General features: G+C 32.7%; 2 protein-coding genes across 4 annotated transcripts in view; one reads left to right on the top strand and one right to left on the bottom strand.

The window, feature by feature from the left end:
• Positions 1 to 2,336: 2,336 nt before the first annotated feature.
• On the top strand, positions 2,337 to 3,683 carry LOC129945151 (uncharacterized). Its single transcript, XM_056054811.1, has 2 exons — positions 2,337 to 3,178; positions 3,220 to 3,683. The coding sequence occupies exons 1-2, from the start codon at positions 2,737 to 2,739 to the stop codon at positions 3,681 to 3,683; spliced, it is 906 nt and encodes a 301-aa protein (XP_055910786.1). The 5' UTR covers positions 2,337 to 2,736.
• Positions 3,684 to 5,459: 1,776 nt separating this feature from the next.
• The window catches only part of LOC129946458 (tyrosine-protein kinase Src64B), a 286,349-nt gene continuing 277,219 nt past the window's right edge, over positions 5,460 to 14,589 (bottom strand). For all 3 annotated transcript variants that reach the window (XM_056056640.1, XM_056056641.1, XM_056056642.1), the window contains 4 exons: positions 12,854 to 13,073; positions 12,530 to 12,783; positions 12,161 to 12,468; positions 5,460 to 7,790 (listed from right to left, as the gene is read on the bottom strand). In XM_056056640.1, the coding sequence (XP_055912615.1) occupies positions 7,176 to 7,790; positions 12,161 to 12,468; positions 12,530 to 12,783; positions 12,854 to 13,073 (1,397 nt within the window). In that variant the 3' untranslated portion in view covers positions 5,460 to 7,175. The remainder of the gene's footprint in view (positions 7,791 to 12,160; positions 12,469 to 12,529; positions 12,784 to 12,853; positions 13,074 to 14,589) is intronic.

Here is a 14,589-nt window from a genome sequence, read left to right as displayed (position 1 = left end):
TCTGGTTCTTGAGCTATGGACGACGAAAAAACCGTCGCGAACGTACGGACGTACAGACGTACGGTCGTACGAACGTACGTACACACGCACGCACAGACATCTTTCTAAAAATCTTTTATTTCGACTCTAGGGACCTTGAAACGTCGAGAAATTTCAAAATTTTCAATTTGACAAATCGGACCCATTACAATAACTTCCTATGGGAAGTTAAAAATCTTTAAATCTGTTGCTTTATTTCTAGAAAGTAGTTTATATTCTGCACAAAAAAAAAATTTAATTTTAGATTTTGCATAAAATCTGAAGTGCGTCTAATAATATGGCAAGGACTGTAAGTTGTTTGATTTTTAATCGTTCACTTGCAAATGCCAAGTTTCTAAATATTTGGAAACACACCTATTTTATTCAATGAAAACAACTTACATTATTCCGCCGAAATTATCTATAGACCAAAACACAAGAACTCAACACAAATGACAAACGTTAAACACCAAACAAAACCTATTCACAATCGTATATTGATTAGTATTGAAAAATTATCATTTGATACTCATAATACCAAATTATCAATAAATTGATAGACGTTATCAGTTATTAAGTAATTGATAGTTGATAATAGGGCTACTATGGCAAATTAATTCTTTCTCTTAAAGCAATGATTTCATCATACAAACATGGTTTTGTAGCTGGTAGATCCACTGCAAGTAACATCACTATTTTTTGTAATTTAGTCTTGAATGCAATTGAGAAAGGTTATCAGTAAAATGTTGTCTATACTGACTTTTCTAAAGCTTTTGACAGTCAATCATGATGCTTTACTTATGAAGATAAATAAAATAGGTTTTCACTCAAACTTTTTAAAATGGCTAAATTCATACTTAAGGGATCGTATTCAGTACGTTCCTATAAATAACATTATTTCTGCACCGGTAAATGTTACGTCGGGTGTCCCGCAAGGAAGCCAATTTGGTCCTCTTCTTTTTTTGTTGCTTATAAACGACATTTCTGATATGTTCTTACATTCAAAGTGCTTGATGGACGCAGATGATCTTAACCCTAGACCCGTGTACTGTTCACTCAGTGCCCAATTCATTTTTCAAATCCAATTGAAACGTATTTCTTACACTTTTCTATTCCAATTAGATTTACGCATAGTTAGTTTAGTATGTTTAGGTCTACAAAAATATACTTTTTAATAGTTTGAGTAAGTATTGGTGACACAATAAGAATTAAAGAAAAATATGTCAAAACAGTGTACTTGGGCACTCAGTTCCCAGAGTTTTTTTGTATGGAAATCATGGTCTTGTATTGATTTATTTGCTGATTTTCAACTGTATTTTGATATGAATTTGATTTACAGTCGAATAGCCTTTTTTGTTTCTACCCAAAAACAATTTCGAATAAGGGACAATTTATTTCTTTTCAGTCAAAGTCCTCTAGTCAAACTTTCAAAAATAAATACAAAATTGAAGAGATTGGTGCATGAATGAAAATAATATTATTCTGAAGAATGGTCAATTTCTTTCAGGAAAAGCATTACAAAGATTAGAAAAAAAATATAGAAATAGAGAGATTCTATTTACAAAGCTTTCGTATTAGAGAATTTTTACTGTTTTGCTAGGTAATACAGTAATTTTTTTTTGATTTTACACCGGTTGAAATTTGTTTGCTTAAACAAGTGATTTTAGTGCGATTTCTTTGTGATCAAGTGCTTTTTTTTCTGAAAAATATTTTTTTATCTACTAAAGTAAGTACCTAAATTTTTTAAATTTACGCCTATTATTTATGAGATCTTATAATAATAGAGAATCATGGATGCTACAATGAATCGTGTTCTGTATCTCCTGAATGCATCTTGCAACCGGGATTTGACTGCGGCGGAGCAAGAGTTCTTTGATGAGAATTACTCCAGGTTCCTAGATGCAGAAGAGGAGGAAGTTCGACGCATTGACACTGAGGAGAATAGTGATACTGATAACGATGGAGATTTATCAGATGCCGATGATCCAAACTATGAACCAGATACTGCTTTGTTGGATACACGGGTTTCGCAGGCTGGTTTAGATATGGAAGAAGAAGAGGAGGCAGAAAGACAACAGCAAGGAAGCCGGAATGGACACGAAGATGAAGACCCTATTGCACCAAACAGAGAAAAGCGGTATGTTGCAAGAATTGCCAAATTCGATGACATTTGGTGGTCAATGCCGGACGAAAGCGAAAAACAAAGAACTATAAGAAATCGAAATGAACGAATGAGACATGTTCCAAAATGCACCAACTTGTTTTCTGAGAAAGGCTGAGGTTTTCAAAAATATTGTGCTGGACAAACAGAAAGGCAAAGAGAACTTACGAGGAGAATCGTTTGTCTCTCAACCCAAAGCAAATGCGTAGATGGTATGACACATTTGAAGAGGAAATATATGCATATATTGCAATTTTGTTGTATGCTGGAGCTGAAAAAGCCTATGGGGTAAAAGCGAAGGATCTTTTTCATCCAACAAGTGTACCATTCTACCGCGCCGTTATGTCTCTGGAACGATTTGAACAAATACGACGCTTTATACGTTTCGATGACGGAAGAATTAGAGCGTTTCGTCTTCAAACGGACAAATTAGCTGCATTTAGGTATAAAAGATAAAATGTTTGATTGATAGGCTTACAAATTTTTACCAATTTTCTAGGTACGTTTGGGATTTGTTTCAACAAAATCTTGTTGAGTTTTACCAACCATCAAAGGAGATGACAGTAGATGAACAGTTGGTCGGCTCAAGGGGAAGATGCCCGTTCAAAATGTTTATGCCAAACAAGCCAGGAAAATATGGCATCAAAATGTTTTGGATAGTTGACGCCGTAAACAGTTATCCACTTCGAGGTGAAATTTATGTTGGCCAGCAACCATGCGATAATCGGTCCGATGGCATATCTCACCAGCTGGTAATGCGGTTAGCTGAGAGATATTTAGGCATGAATTACAACATAACGACAGATAATTATTTTACATCGGTACCATTAGCCTTGGAGCTTATGAGTAAAAGAACAACAACGATTGGTACTATAAAGTCCAATAAGCCACAATTGCCAAAGCCATTTACACCAGTGGATAAAATCTTCAAGCAAACGAGGGACAAATTTTCAATAAAATTTTGTTATTCGAGATGCTTGCAGTTGTGTAGCTACGCAAGCAATACAAAAAAAATGTGCTATTGCTGTCCAATTGATGAGGTCACAAACAAACCTGCGTTATTATGGATTACAACTCAACCAAAGGAGGAGTTGATACATTCGACCGTTTGGCAACAGTTTATACCTGCAAGCGAAAAACTAATCGTTGGCCTGTTACTCTCTTTTACAACCTTTTGGATTGTGCAGGAGTTGCAGCGTATAGAATGTTTGATGTCTGTCAGCCTAACTGGTATTCGAGCAAGAAAAGGTCAGAAAAAAGAAAGACATTTTTAAAAGAATTGGCCTTTGAACTTGCAGATAGCCATATCAAAAATCGAATAGCTAAACCAACTCTTCAAAAAAGTGTTAAAACAGCAATGAGTTTGATCGGGTATGAAAGTACCTTACCGACAATCCAACAAAACAAAGCAAAGCAACGTTGTGATACCTGCAAGAAAGAAAAAAGGGACAACAAAACTACGGCGGCGGTCTGCGATCTGTGCTATGTTGCAGCTTGCAGTTAGCATTACATAAGAATGTGCGAGAAATGTTTTGTGACCAAAACTGCAATTGATACTACCGAAACCGAAGAAGATGACAATTTTGACGTAGATTCACTTCCATCAACTTCAGCCGGTCCACCAACAAAGCGCCAAAAAAATAGAAATACAAATTAATTTCAAAAAGTGGTGGTTGTAAATTACCTATTACTTTAAAAACTTTTTTAAATTTTGTTTTCAAATAAATAATATCACAAAAAATAATAGCGTTTGTAAAATATTTTTTTTTTATTTCACTATTTTCAAGTAATTCATAGGAAAAACCTTCGTGGGCACACAGTGCCCAAGTACACGTAAACTAGAATTTTTTAAGTACACGGGTCTAGGGGGTATTTCGTTGTATAAAATCTGAACATAATTGTTTTGTTCTGCAATAAGATCTTAATCTATTATCGGATTGGTGTTTAGCTAATTGTTTGCATTTGAACATTTCCAAATTCTAATTTTATCTATAAAATCAATAATATGCCATTCTCCGTTATAACCTTTAAACAAGATCTTGGTGTGATGTTTGACAAAAAACTTGACTTTGTAAAGCATATAGATTTTTGAGTTGCTAAAGGCAGTTCAATGTTAGGTTTTATATTGCGAAACTCAAAGGAGTTTTCCGATCCACACACCTTAGTGTTTATATTTTTGCGTTTGTAAGGTCTAATCTTGAATTCTGCTGGAATCCTTTAGAATCAAAAAATATCCAAAAACGATTTACGAGAGTTGTAGTGAAAAGACTTCAATGGGACATAGATCTTCCTACCTATGAAACGAGGTGTAAACTACTTGGTATTTTGCCTCTTAACATTCGTAAAAAGTTCAAAGAGGTTATGTACGTTCGTGACATAGTAGCAGTTCATATTGATTGTTCACAATATGTAGTAATCACTAATGTACCTATTGTAACTTTGTTTGATGAATAAACTAAACTATTTAAGGTATATTCTACTACAATTCTAGTACAATTTCAATTAAACTTATAAGAAAATGTGCTTGGGTGCCGAAGTGGGCTGTTGAAGCTACGTAGAAAAGATGCGTAGAGTTACAAACATCACATCTCCTATATTTAAAAGTCTTTCTTTAAATTTCAATCTTCAATGTTTAGGAGGTCAATAAAGGCAGTTCTATCGAATCGATATCTTTTATACAAATCTTCATTCATTATGTCTTTCAAAATTAGAGCTTTCGTTTTCTGTTTTTGCATTCCAATATCTAGCAAAATATCAAGATATTGATCGATGCTTAAATCAATTGACATTTTAATTTTTTGTTTTAATAGTTTTAAATAAAATGTCTCGCAACGTAATTATCTCAATTATTTTGTTTATTTTTGAATTTTTATAGAGTTAAAACAGCTTAAATATAGGCTCTGACATGTTTATTTTTAGACTTCGGGCTATTGTTTTCAAATGAGTTTGAATTAACTTTGAATAAAATAAACAGGAGTTCAGTTTAACAAAGACAAAATCAGAGCTTATTAAAGATCTATAAATATAGCCAATTGTGTTCTTAGATCAAACTAAAATCTTGGACCGAATCAAAAGTTAACAGAGATTTACTCTCAACGCAATTGAGTGAAGATATTTAGCTTTAACAGAAGTATGAAAAGTAATTAAGCTCCTATTTCCTGCTACGCCTACGATGGTGGTAGAAAAGATTTAAAAGAAATAATCCTGAAAACAGTGTTTTAATTTTAAAAAAATGGTTCTATAAGTCTTTATATTCATTTATAAATAAAAAATAAGCTGGTTGACAACAATGGTATGGATAAAATGTTACTCTTTATTGAACTGTATCATTGTGTGATTTTCCACGTTATTTTTATCATTTTATAATTTTTTTGTATTTTTTTTTCATTTTGTTTTTATTTCTTGTATAGTTCTCTTGTTCAAGATTGTTTTTTTGTTGTTTTATATTTTATTTTTAATATTATTATTAATATATAATGTTTAGAGTTAATTTTTTGGTTTTTAGTTTTTCTTTTCATATTTTTCATTAATTTTATTATGTATACATAGGTTTTGTTTTGTTTTGTTTTTTTTTTGTTTTATTATTATTATAATAATTATTATTTTTATATACTCAAATGATTGTATTGTATATGGATTCTTAAACATAGATTTTTTTAAATTTATTTATTTTTTATACAAAATAAAAAAATGCACAAAAGAAAAATCAAATAGTAAAAAGTAGGTAAATATTTGTTTTCTCGTTTATTTATTATTATTTTAATATTTTTTTTTTTACTTTTTTGTCTTCATTTTCTCATTTAATTTTACCTTAAGATTACAGCTAGTTTTTTTTTTCATTCTTACTGATTAGTTACCGACTACTAAATTAAATTATAACTTCACGATTTTCATTTTGTTTTTAATTCAATTTGTTATGTTATTTAAAATAATAAGTTATATTTCGTTTACTATTATTTTTTTTCTTCTCCTTTCGGATGCTATCCTTGATCCTTTTATTTGAAAATATTCATAAATAGAAAAGAATAGAAAAAATTATACATATAAATATGTTTGGAAAGTATTTTGTTTTGTTTTGAGTTTAAGGATTCACATTTTTGAAACTGGTCGATAGACGTGATTGGCAGACACAGTGCAGGGTTTCGTTACTGCAATGGGATGGGGCACATTGTAAATATATAAAAAGCTATGCAATCTCTGTCGCTTATAAATGACACGATTTTTGAGTTTGAATTCTCGTTTTTTTTTTTGTTTAAAAAGATTTTTAATTAATATTTTTGTATTTCTATTTAACTACACTGCACTGCACCGCACCATCGAGTTATTCATTGAGTGAATCCTTCGGCATGGTTCTTTGTTATGTTTTTGTGTGTTTATTTGTTGTTGTTGTTTAAAGTTTTGTAAAAATGGAAAGAAAAAATAAGTCTTGTAAAAAATTTGTTTGTTTTTTGGTTCTAATACTTAAAGAGGATTTCATACTTTTATATACTTAGTTAGGGTAAAAAATACATTCTTGTGTTGTATATATAATGTATGTATGTATCGTATGTAGGTATATAAACTTCAGTTTGAATATAAAACAAAAGATTTATAATTAATAGAAAGTGATGTTGCTCACTGTTCTTAAACATTAAAAAATAAATATTCTTTCAAAGTAAAAAAGAGAGAAAGAAAAGAAATAATTAATAATAGTTAGATATAAATTGAAAGTTTTTTTTAAAAACTAAATTGGTATAAATTGTGGTCTAAAATGTAAATATATATATACATAAGTGTATATATGTTTACATACTCAAAATATGCTATGTATAAGAACTGACTGAGTACATGAGCGGGGGAGAGAAAGATAAACATTTGATTATAATGATAGTTGTAATAATAAAAACAATATTCTTCATATATTTTGTTGTTGTTGTTGTTTTTTTTTTAAATAGCACAAAACACAAGAAATAAAATGTTTGGGTTTTCAATCTTTCACTATAGAAATGTGTTAGTCTTAATCCTGTACTTCTCGATAAGGTACTTCTGACGTCACCGAAAACGATTCGAAATAATGATTAAGAAATTCAAATGTAGGTCGTTTCTCTGGCACAGCATCCCAACACTGCAGCAGCAGATGATAGATATTATCGGGGAAGTAATGATTAGTTGGCTTAGGCATTCGGAATCCACGTTCGATGTTCTCGATAACTTCTCGACTATGCATACCCGGATATGGTACTTGACCGTACGTAAATAGTTCCATCAATAGAATACCATATGACCAGACATCGGATTTAATGGAAAATTTACCATAAATTATGGCTTCGGGTGCTGTCCATTTAACAGGGAAACGAGAACCCTGTTTCGGACAATATTCATCATCGGCTATAACACGTGCCAAACCGAAGTCACAAATTTTGGCGACATTATTTTCACCGATGAGGACATTACGAGCGGCAAGATCACGATGTATAAGTTGTTTAGATTCGAGATATTCCATACCGGAGGCTACTTGGGTGGCAATGTAGATTAGATCTTCGAAGTGTAAGTAACGACCGTCGCCTTCTCGTAAGAAATCTAATAAACTACCCTTAGACATATACTCTTGGACGATGTAAATTGGTTCTTCCTGAAATTTTTAAGATAGGTTAGAAAAGTTTGTTTTTTTCGTTAAGTAAATGGTAAATTAATGGAATCGATTTGTAATTCAGATGTTAATTGAAAGAAACATAAAAAAGTTTTATAGAATTAAGATGAAAGCCAACTTTATTAATAAAAATCTTCCGACTGACCTGGTCGAATAAGATTTTTTAAGGCTAAAACATTATAACTTTTAAAATAAGTTTGTTTTCGATAATTCTTGATTTGTTGTAAATGAAAAACTTGACACCTTTTTATTTGTTTTGAATTGAAAATATTTACTGTTTGTTGATACAAACATTATTGAAATGTTTTGATTTAAAAAAGTAGACAATTTTGTTATTGTCCATATCGAGCCCTTCCCGCCATTTAACCGTAAACGACATTTTCAATAAAAAAGACAACTTAATTATTAAAATTTGATAGTAACACATAGAGACTTGAAGGCTAATGTAATGTCTTAACTTTAGAATAGTTAATAATTCTCAATACTGACTATGGGTACAAGTTGTTTCAAGGACCAGCAGTAAGATTTTGATTTGTAGTTTACTGAAATTTATTTTGGCGCTTACGATAAATTGGCGGAAAGGGCTCGATTTAAACTGAAGACAAAACCGTATAACAAAGTATTGTGTTGGTTTTTCAGAAAAAAAAATGGTTTAAATTACTTCTGCTGGTTTTTAAATTGTACCATAATTTTAATTTTCCTGAAATATTTTTTTTTGTTTATAATCTTGTAATGTAAATTATAACAGAGGTATATAACAACTCTTTGTGGTAACTAAGTGTAACTGTAGCAGATAATATTGAATAGAAAGAAACCATTTTTATCAAAATAAACACTGAATTGGGATCTTAAATAATCCATAAGAAATGGTTTATCATCGGGACTATATTTGGCCAGAGGAACATCATATGGAATTGGAAACGGTGGTACTTGATTTCTGTTAGTATTCATTGGAAATATATTCTCACCAATCATACATTTTGGTAAAAATACAAGTCAAGCTTCAAAATTAGCGATTCGCAGGCATTGTCCCATATTTGTGTTTTTATTAAAAGCTCCCCATGCTGCTTTTGATAGATCCGCCGATGTCAAAATAAACCAAGAGACACCCTCGTCCGACCAACGGGTGTAAGTCTTGATATGATTGCTTTAGATCTGTATCATAGTTTGGACTTCCATTGATGCATATACTTTCTCAGCCAAAGTTGTTTGTCATCTGCGTTCTTCCCATAAGGCAAACATCCACCACCTAGCAAATCATCGTGGCTGTTCTTAACATTTCATGGCCCCATGGGTGCCCGCGATTACATTCATGATGACCTCCCCATACTGATGCTATCAGAAAAACATTAATTTCACTGAAATCTGTTTTCCTTATCCTCGCCATCCATGGCTGAAGCTTTGCCAATTTATATTGCACCAAATAAAACATCAAGTCCGATCGGAAATTTGACTTATTTTCTCCAATCGATGTGTCGCAACCTTCTGGAAATGCGGGAAGCTTGCGACTCATCCAAAGTCTTTGCATACGATTATGCCAATCATCTTCATACACATTTGCTGTCGATATCACAACTCGCATTGAGCCATCTTTGTAGCAGAATAACATCATTTTAGTGTGTGAGGTAGCAAAGGGTGTGGACATGTTGACTTTAATAGCTGTCACTTGAGGTTTGGGCTGTGAGATGTTCTTTAATTCAGGTGTGTCTTCGCCATAGAGTTCAATCAAGGGTTAATCTTATATTCCAGCGAAGTAGTAATGAGCAATGACCCAAAAACCATCCAATGTCCACCATGAAATTAATTTGCAAGGACACTTCAATTTCTCCCAGGCTCTCATCGAGAATTTCTTGAAGTGTTATTGTCAATGGTTTTGTGAGTAGGTTTCAAAATGGTTATTGCCGTGAGGAACATGTAGTAAGGAGCAGCTTTCTCTAACTTCGCGGCAGCTTGTCTTTTTGCCAATACCACTGAAATATAGTCCTTAATGTCTCGGTTTATTTTGGGTTTTTTGGATAGATTCGATCCATCAGTTGAGCTTGTGGATGCTCTGGAGGTACCAGCAACAGGTTGTGGACTGTGAGTGCTTGAAAATGTTTCATCAATATTCTTTGAAGGTTGTGTCTTAGAAGAACCTAAAACATAGCCGCCTCCCTCGACGACCCTTGGAGCAGGTGTTGTAGTTACTTTTGGTTTGCTTTTTGATGCTTTTGGACTTGGTTTGGGTGGTTTACTTGTTGACGCTGTTTCATTTGATACTTTTGATGTGGCATTTGGTCTGGGAAATAGTTTCTTCAGCAATTTCAATTGGATTCGAATGACATTTTCAGACAAGTTGAATTTATCGGGAATGTTGTATTCTTTAGTTGATGCATCGATTCTTTTCTCGTAGATATTATCGAGATGAGGATGTGCAAATTCTCCAAAATGAATCGGGATTTTGCGATAGCAGTTTTCGCCATATTGACAAACTTTAGTAGGCTATTTAGAAGCCATTTCGCTTGAATGATTAAAGTTTTCAAAAAACCGAAACTCTTCTCTCAAAGTTTGTAATTTAAAAAACTTAGCACTTGCACTGGATTTGGTTACCGGGAGAAGCCTTGAAGTATGCCAAAACAATCACTTAAAAAGGTTTAGTTTCATCTTTAATTATGAAGTTTCTTGAAAGATTTTTGAATGAAGAGGGGATTGGCGGGTTAGATGACTAATATAACAAAAAAACTTTTGAAATTAAATTTAGAACTCTTTCTGCGAGTGAGCCAGTAGCGGATATAGGAGAGAGTTAGAGTGAGAGAGGGTTAGCAGAAATAGTCCAACAGTTATCAGAAGAACTATTTCTGTAGCGTTTGAACAAGTTACATTTTTATGTATTACATACAAAATTGAACATTTTTTCGATAATAATTTAAAAGGAAACAAGTAAATGTAACGTTAAGATGAATACTTCGTACAAAAAATTCGATTTTAATGTAACTAAGTGAGCCTCAACACTTGACTAAAAGACTTTGTATTAAGAGTCAAAACGTTTTATTTGAGAAGCACTTTTTTATGACTATCATTTCTATTTAAGGATTTGTAGAAAGTGGTAGTTGGACAAAAACTTTAAGATATCATATGCAGCAATCTGGAATTGAATTTTTCGAAATCGTGTAAAAAATAATAATTTTACATAAATCTAACATTTGAAAGCCAACTTTTTTCTGCCATGCATTTTCACAACAACTTTTTTGACATGAACTTCAAGTGAAAATAATACTTCAAATGGAAAATTGACCTTGATTTTAATTTATCTTAGACTGCAGACCTCAATGGCTTAAGAAAAGTGTAAGCTTTTTGATGACAATCAACATCTTCTTTAAAAACTTTTGGTTGGCAACTACTCACACTTGATTTCGAGTTTACTTAGAGACGTGGAGTAAAAAAGCACCAAATAAAGCTTTTTCTCTTAACGATTGTGTGTCACTCTATAAAAGCGGTATTTTTTAGAACAAAAATATGCACAATGATTGTCGAAATTGGACAATTTTTTCGACTAAGGAGAATTCTTTTATAACAATCTAAACGATATAAATCTTATAATCAGCCTCTCAAGTTTCGTAGAGACTCAAACTAGTTTCATTGAGCTTAGAAGAGAGCCTCAAAATTCATGTGGAATGGAGCATTAAACTGTCTGTCCTACTCCATGACGGACAGCCACTTTAACCTAACCTAACTTAACCACTGAGGTGAATGAACGATCTTAGAAGGTTTGTTTTGCAATTTTTTCCATTGTAAAACTTTTCTACAATAAGAACTTTAAAAGAAAGATTCAAAGTAGGTTATTGTGTTTATTTAAACGATGATAAGTGGTTTACTTCCGCTATTGAATACAAGAGAAAAGCCTCATATGTTTCTCATCTTCACCGCAGTTTGAGTCAATTTTGATGTAAGTAAATAGTAAAGAAAGTATATAAACTGCATTTAAGCAACTAAATTGGACTACCAACAGTTTGGATTATGGGGATTCAGTCCTTTTCTACAATTATTCTCTTGACTACTATTTTTCCACTTTAAAAACGTTATTTTGAATACGCAAAGGTAGCTAAAGTAATAGAAAATGTCTTGTACAGTTTTACAATTTTATGCATTAACAAAATGGAATGAACATTGTGCAGGATGATCAGAATTCTTCCTGTTGAATAAATTGGGAACACGAGTAAAGCTTGACATTCTAAATAAATATTTCTCTTTCTGTTAGTATTTCGAACACATAATGCTTTCTTATAAACAAAAATAGTATAAGTAGAAGACTACAAAATCATTACAAATCGATCCCAAGCTATAAAATAATAATAAAAAGAGTATAATTTAACCTGCGAGCACACAGCATAGAGGGCTACTAATCGATTATGACGGAATTTTTTCATTATTGCAGCCTCTTGCAGGAATGCCTGCGTTGACATAGTACCCTCGCGTAATGTCTTCACAGCCACATCAATACTATTCCTCCATTTGCCATAGAACACTTCACCAAAATTACCACGACCCAATTTTCGAATAAGTTGAATTTCAGATCGTGGAATTTCATATTTATCACGCAGTTCCGGTCCAAGATCCCACATTTGTGGTTGTGGTTTAGGACATGGTCTTGACAATATATGACATAGACCAAGGGCGTTTTCTATAAGAAATACAAAAGAAGATTAATATTTTTGAATGAAAGGAATAGTATAAATACATACTACTATACGCCATCACTAGAGCTTGCAACGAGGGAAAAGTCTGATTTGTGGCAATATAATATCCACCATTGTCGAGGGGTTTAATTCGATAGTGCTTCACATGATATCCACGGCCATCTTCCCAGTCTTTAACAGACAATGAATAACCATTTGGATTGTGTTCGGATGGTCTAACTAAAAAGGTTCCACGTGGATTTTCTTCGGCTAGTAAAAGTTTATCAGCTTCTTTTCGCAGGACATTTTCAAAAAACCAACTGCAATAGAAAAACAAAAAATAAATATTTTAGTATTTGAATTTAAAAATAGTGTGATGAAAAATCTTACTCTTCACTGTTTACACTTCGTTCTTCGGCAACGAAATTTAACGGTATTAAGCCTTCTTGACGTGTAGTTAAATTAACAACACGCCACCAGTCTGATTCGGTATCATCAATAACTTCCATTCGATCGCCTTTCATAAAGCTGAGATCAGATTCATCGCGGGATTTGTAGTCATAGAGGGCGACAACAACTCGACGTTTGGCCACACCACCTGGTACAGTTGCTATATGGAAGAAATTAAAAAGAAAAAAGTTTTAAAATGAAAATAAGAAAGGTAAGAACAGAAATTCTTAAAGAGCGATTTAGAAAAAAGGATACCCGAAGATTGGTTGGCCGTTGTAAGTTCTGCTTTTTAAATTTAGTTAGAAATGCTTACATATCATTCCAGCATTTAAGATAACTTTTGAGGGTATTTATTTTGGTTTTCAAGTGGACTTTAAGGTGTAACAGGTGTGTGTTCACGAGAACTTCAGAACTTTATTTGAATAGGGCTTGTTTGCATATATCAAAGTCAATTTATTATTGCTTCTTTTTCTAAAAGCTTGACCAAAAACCAATAACATCAACTTACTATTCTTTTTATCTATGTCAAAATCGGAGCTTATAAATAAATACTTTAAGAACTGAAGTGTATATCAAATTATTTGCAAGGGTCTTTTGTCATGTGTCAAACATTAAAACAAATTATGAAAACCAGGTCAATGTCAGCCAACAAAGTCCCAACAACTAGAAGCTAGTATAAACGCCTCATAATGCCGACAAAACTTTTGTTTTCCTTCTCACATTGAAATAGCAAATCCAATATAATTGATTCTCTCAAATTATTGCACCCAACAGTGTTTTTGTTCTTAACGTTTGTTGGCTTATGATTACTTGGTCCGCACCTCCCCTGGTTTGTGAGGCACCCCTGGTGTGCGTTTTGTCACATCCTGCCCAGTCTCGTGCTGCCTCCCTGAGTCTTTGTATGTAATCGGCTAAAAAATAATGTGAGCAACTTGGAAGAAAGTAAAAGTAGAACACGTGTCGTTTGAGTTGCGTAGGTCTTATGAATGTAACGAGGGTGTTGGTCTGACTTGTATTGTTAGGTCTTATAGCATATAATACTACATACATATATCTGCTATAACTAAACCTTTGTTTAAGTACATAAATTTATAACCAAAAGGAGGTCTTTTCCATGGAAACTGGTCGAGAGGTCGGAGTCTCGGTAGGGCGAGCGGCCGCTCGGTCGGTCATTTGATGGTTTATTATCTTTTGTGTGGTGTTATGCAGCTTATTGTGTATGTACTTATTTATACTAACTCAGTTTGTATGTGATGAACAACGTCGTTAGCAAAATATAATTAATAAGAGTGTCAATTATAGGCTCCGAGAGATGACCTAAATTCAAGTATAGATAAAGTTATTTGTGAACTTGAGACCACAAAAATAATTATAGTCGTAAATAAGACAAAATTTTCCAAAAAAATTGCTTTAAAGCAAAGATTTAACAGCTTAAAGAAGAAAATACATTAAAATGTGTGATTTATTATTTGATGGTTAAGCAGCATGTTTTTATAATTTTTACATTTTCAGTGAGTTGAAGAAGCTTTCTTGAGGGTCTACCTCTAGAAGAACCTTTTGACTTACAACTTTTGAACATTCCAGTGTGAAAACAGTTTCAGTTTTTATGACAAGCCTGAACGGCTTATTTGAGAACATCTTGAAGGATGTTTTAGTTTCTCGCGAGAAGCGTTACA

Source organism: Eupeodes corollae, chromosome 2, assembly GCF_945859685.1.
Source record: "Eupeodes corollae chromosome 2, idEupCoro1.1, whole genome shotgun sequence".
NCBI classification, from domain to species: domain Eukaryota; kingdom Metazoa; phylum Arthropoda; class Insecta; order Diptera; family Syrphidae; genus Eupeodes; species Eupeodes corollae.
Note: the sequence above shows the minus strand (reverse complement) of the source record. Positions and strands in the feature narration are given on the sequence as shown.

Bases quoted from the DNA above. Each gene is read 5' to 3' on its own strand.
- LOC129945151 (XM_056054811.1), top strand. From the start codon at position 2,737: ATGACAGTAGATGAACAGTTGGTCGGCTCAAGGGGAAGATGCCCGTTC. The intron at 3,179-3,219 runs GCAATACAAAAA...CCAATTGATGAG, and splicing joins GCAGTTGTGTAGCTACGCAA to GTCACAAACAAACCTGCGTT.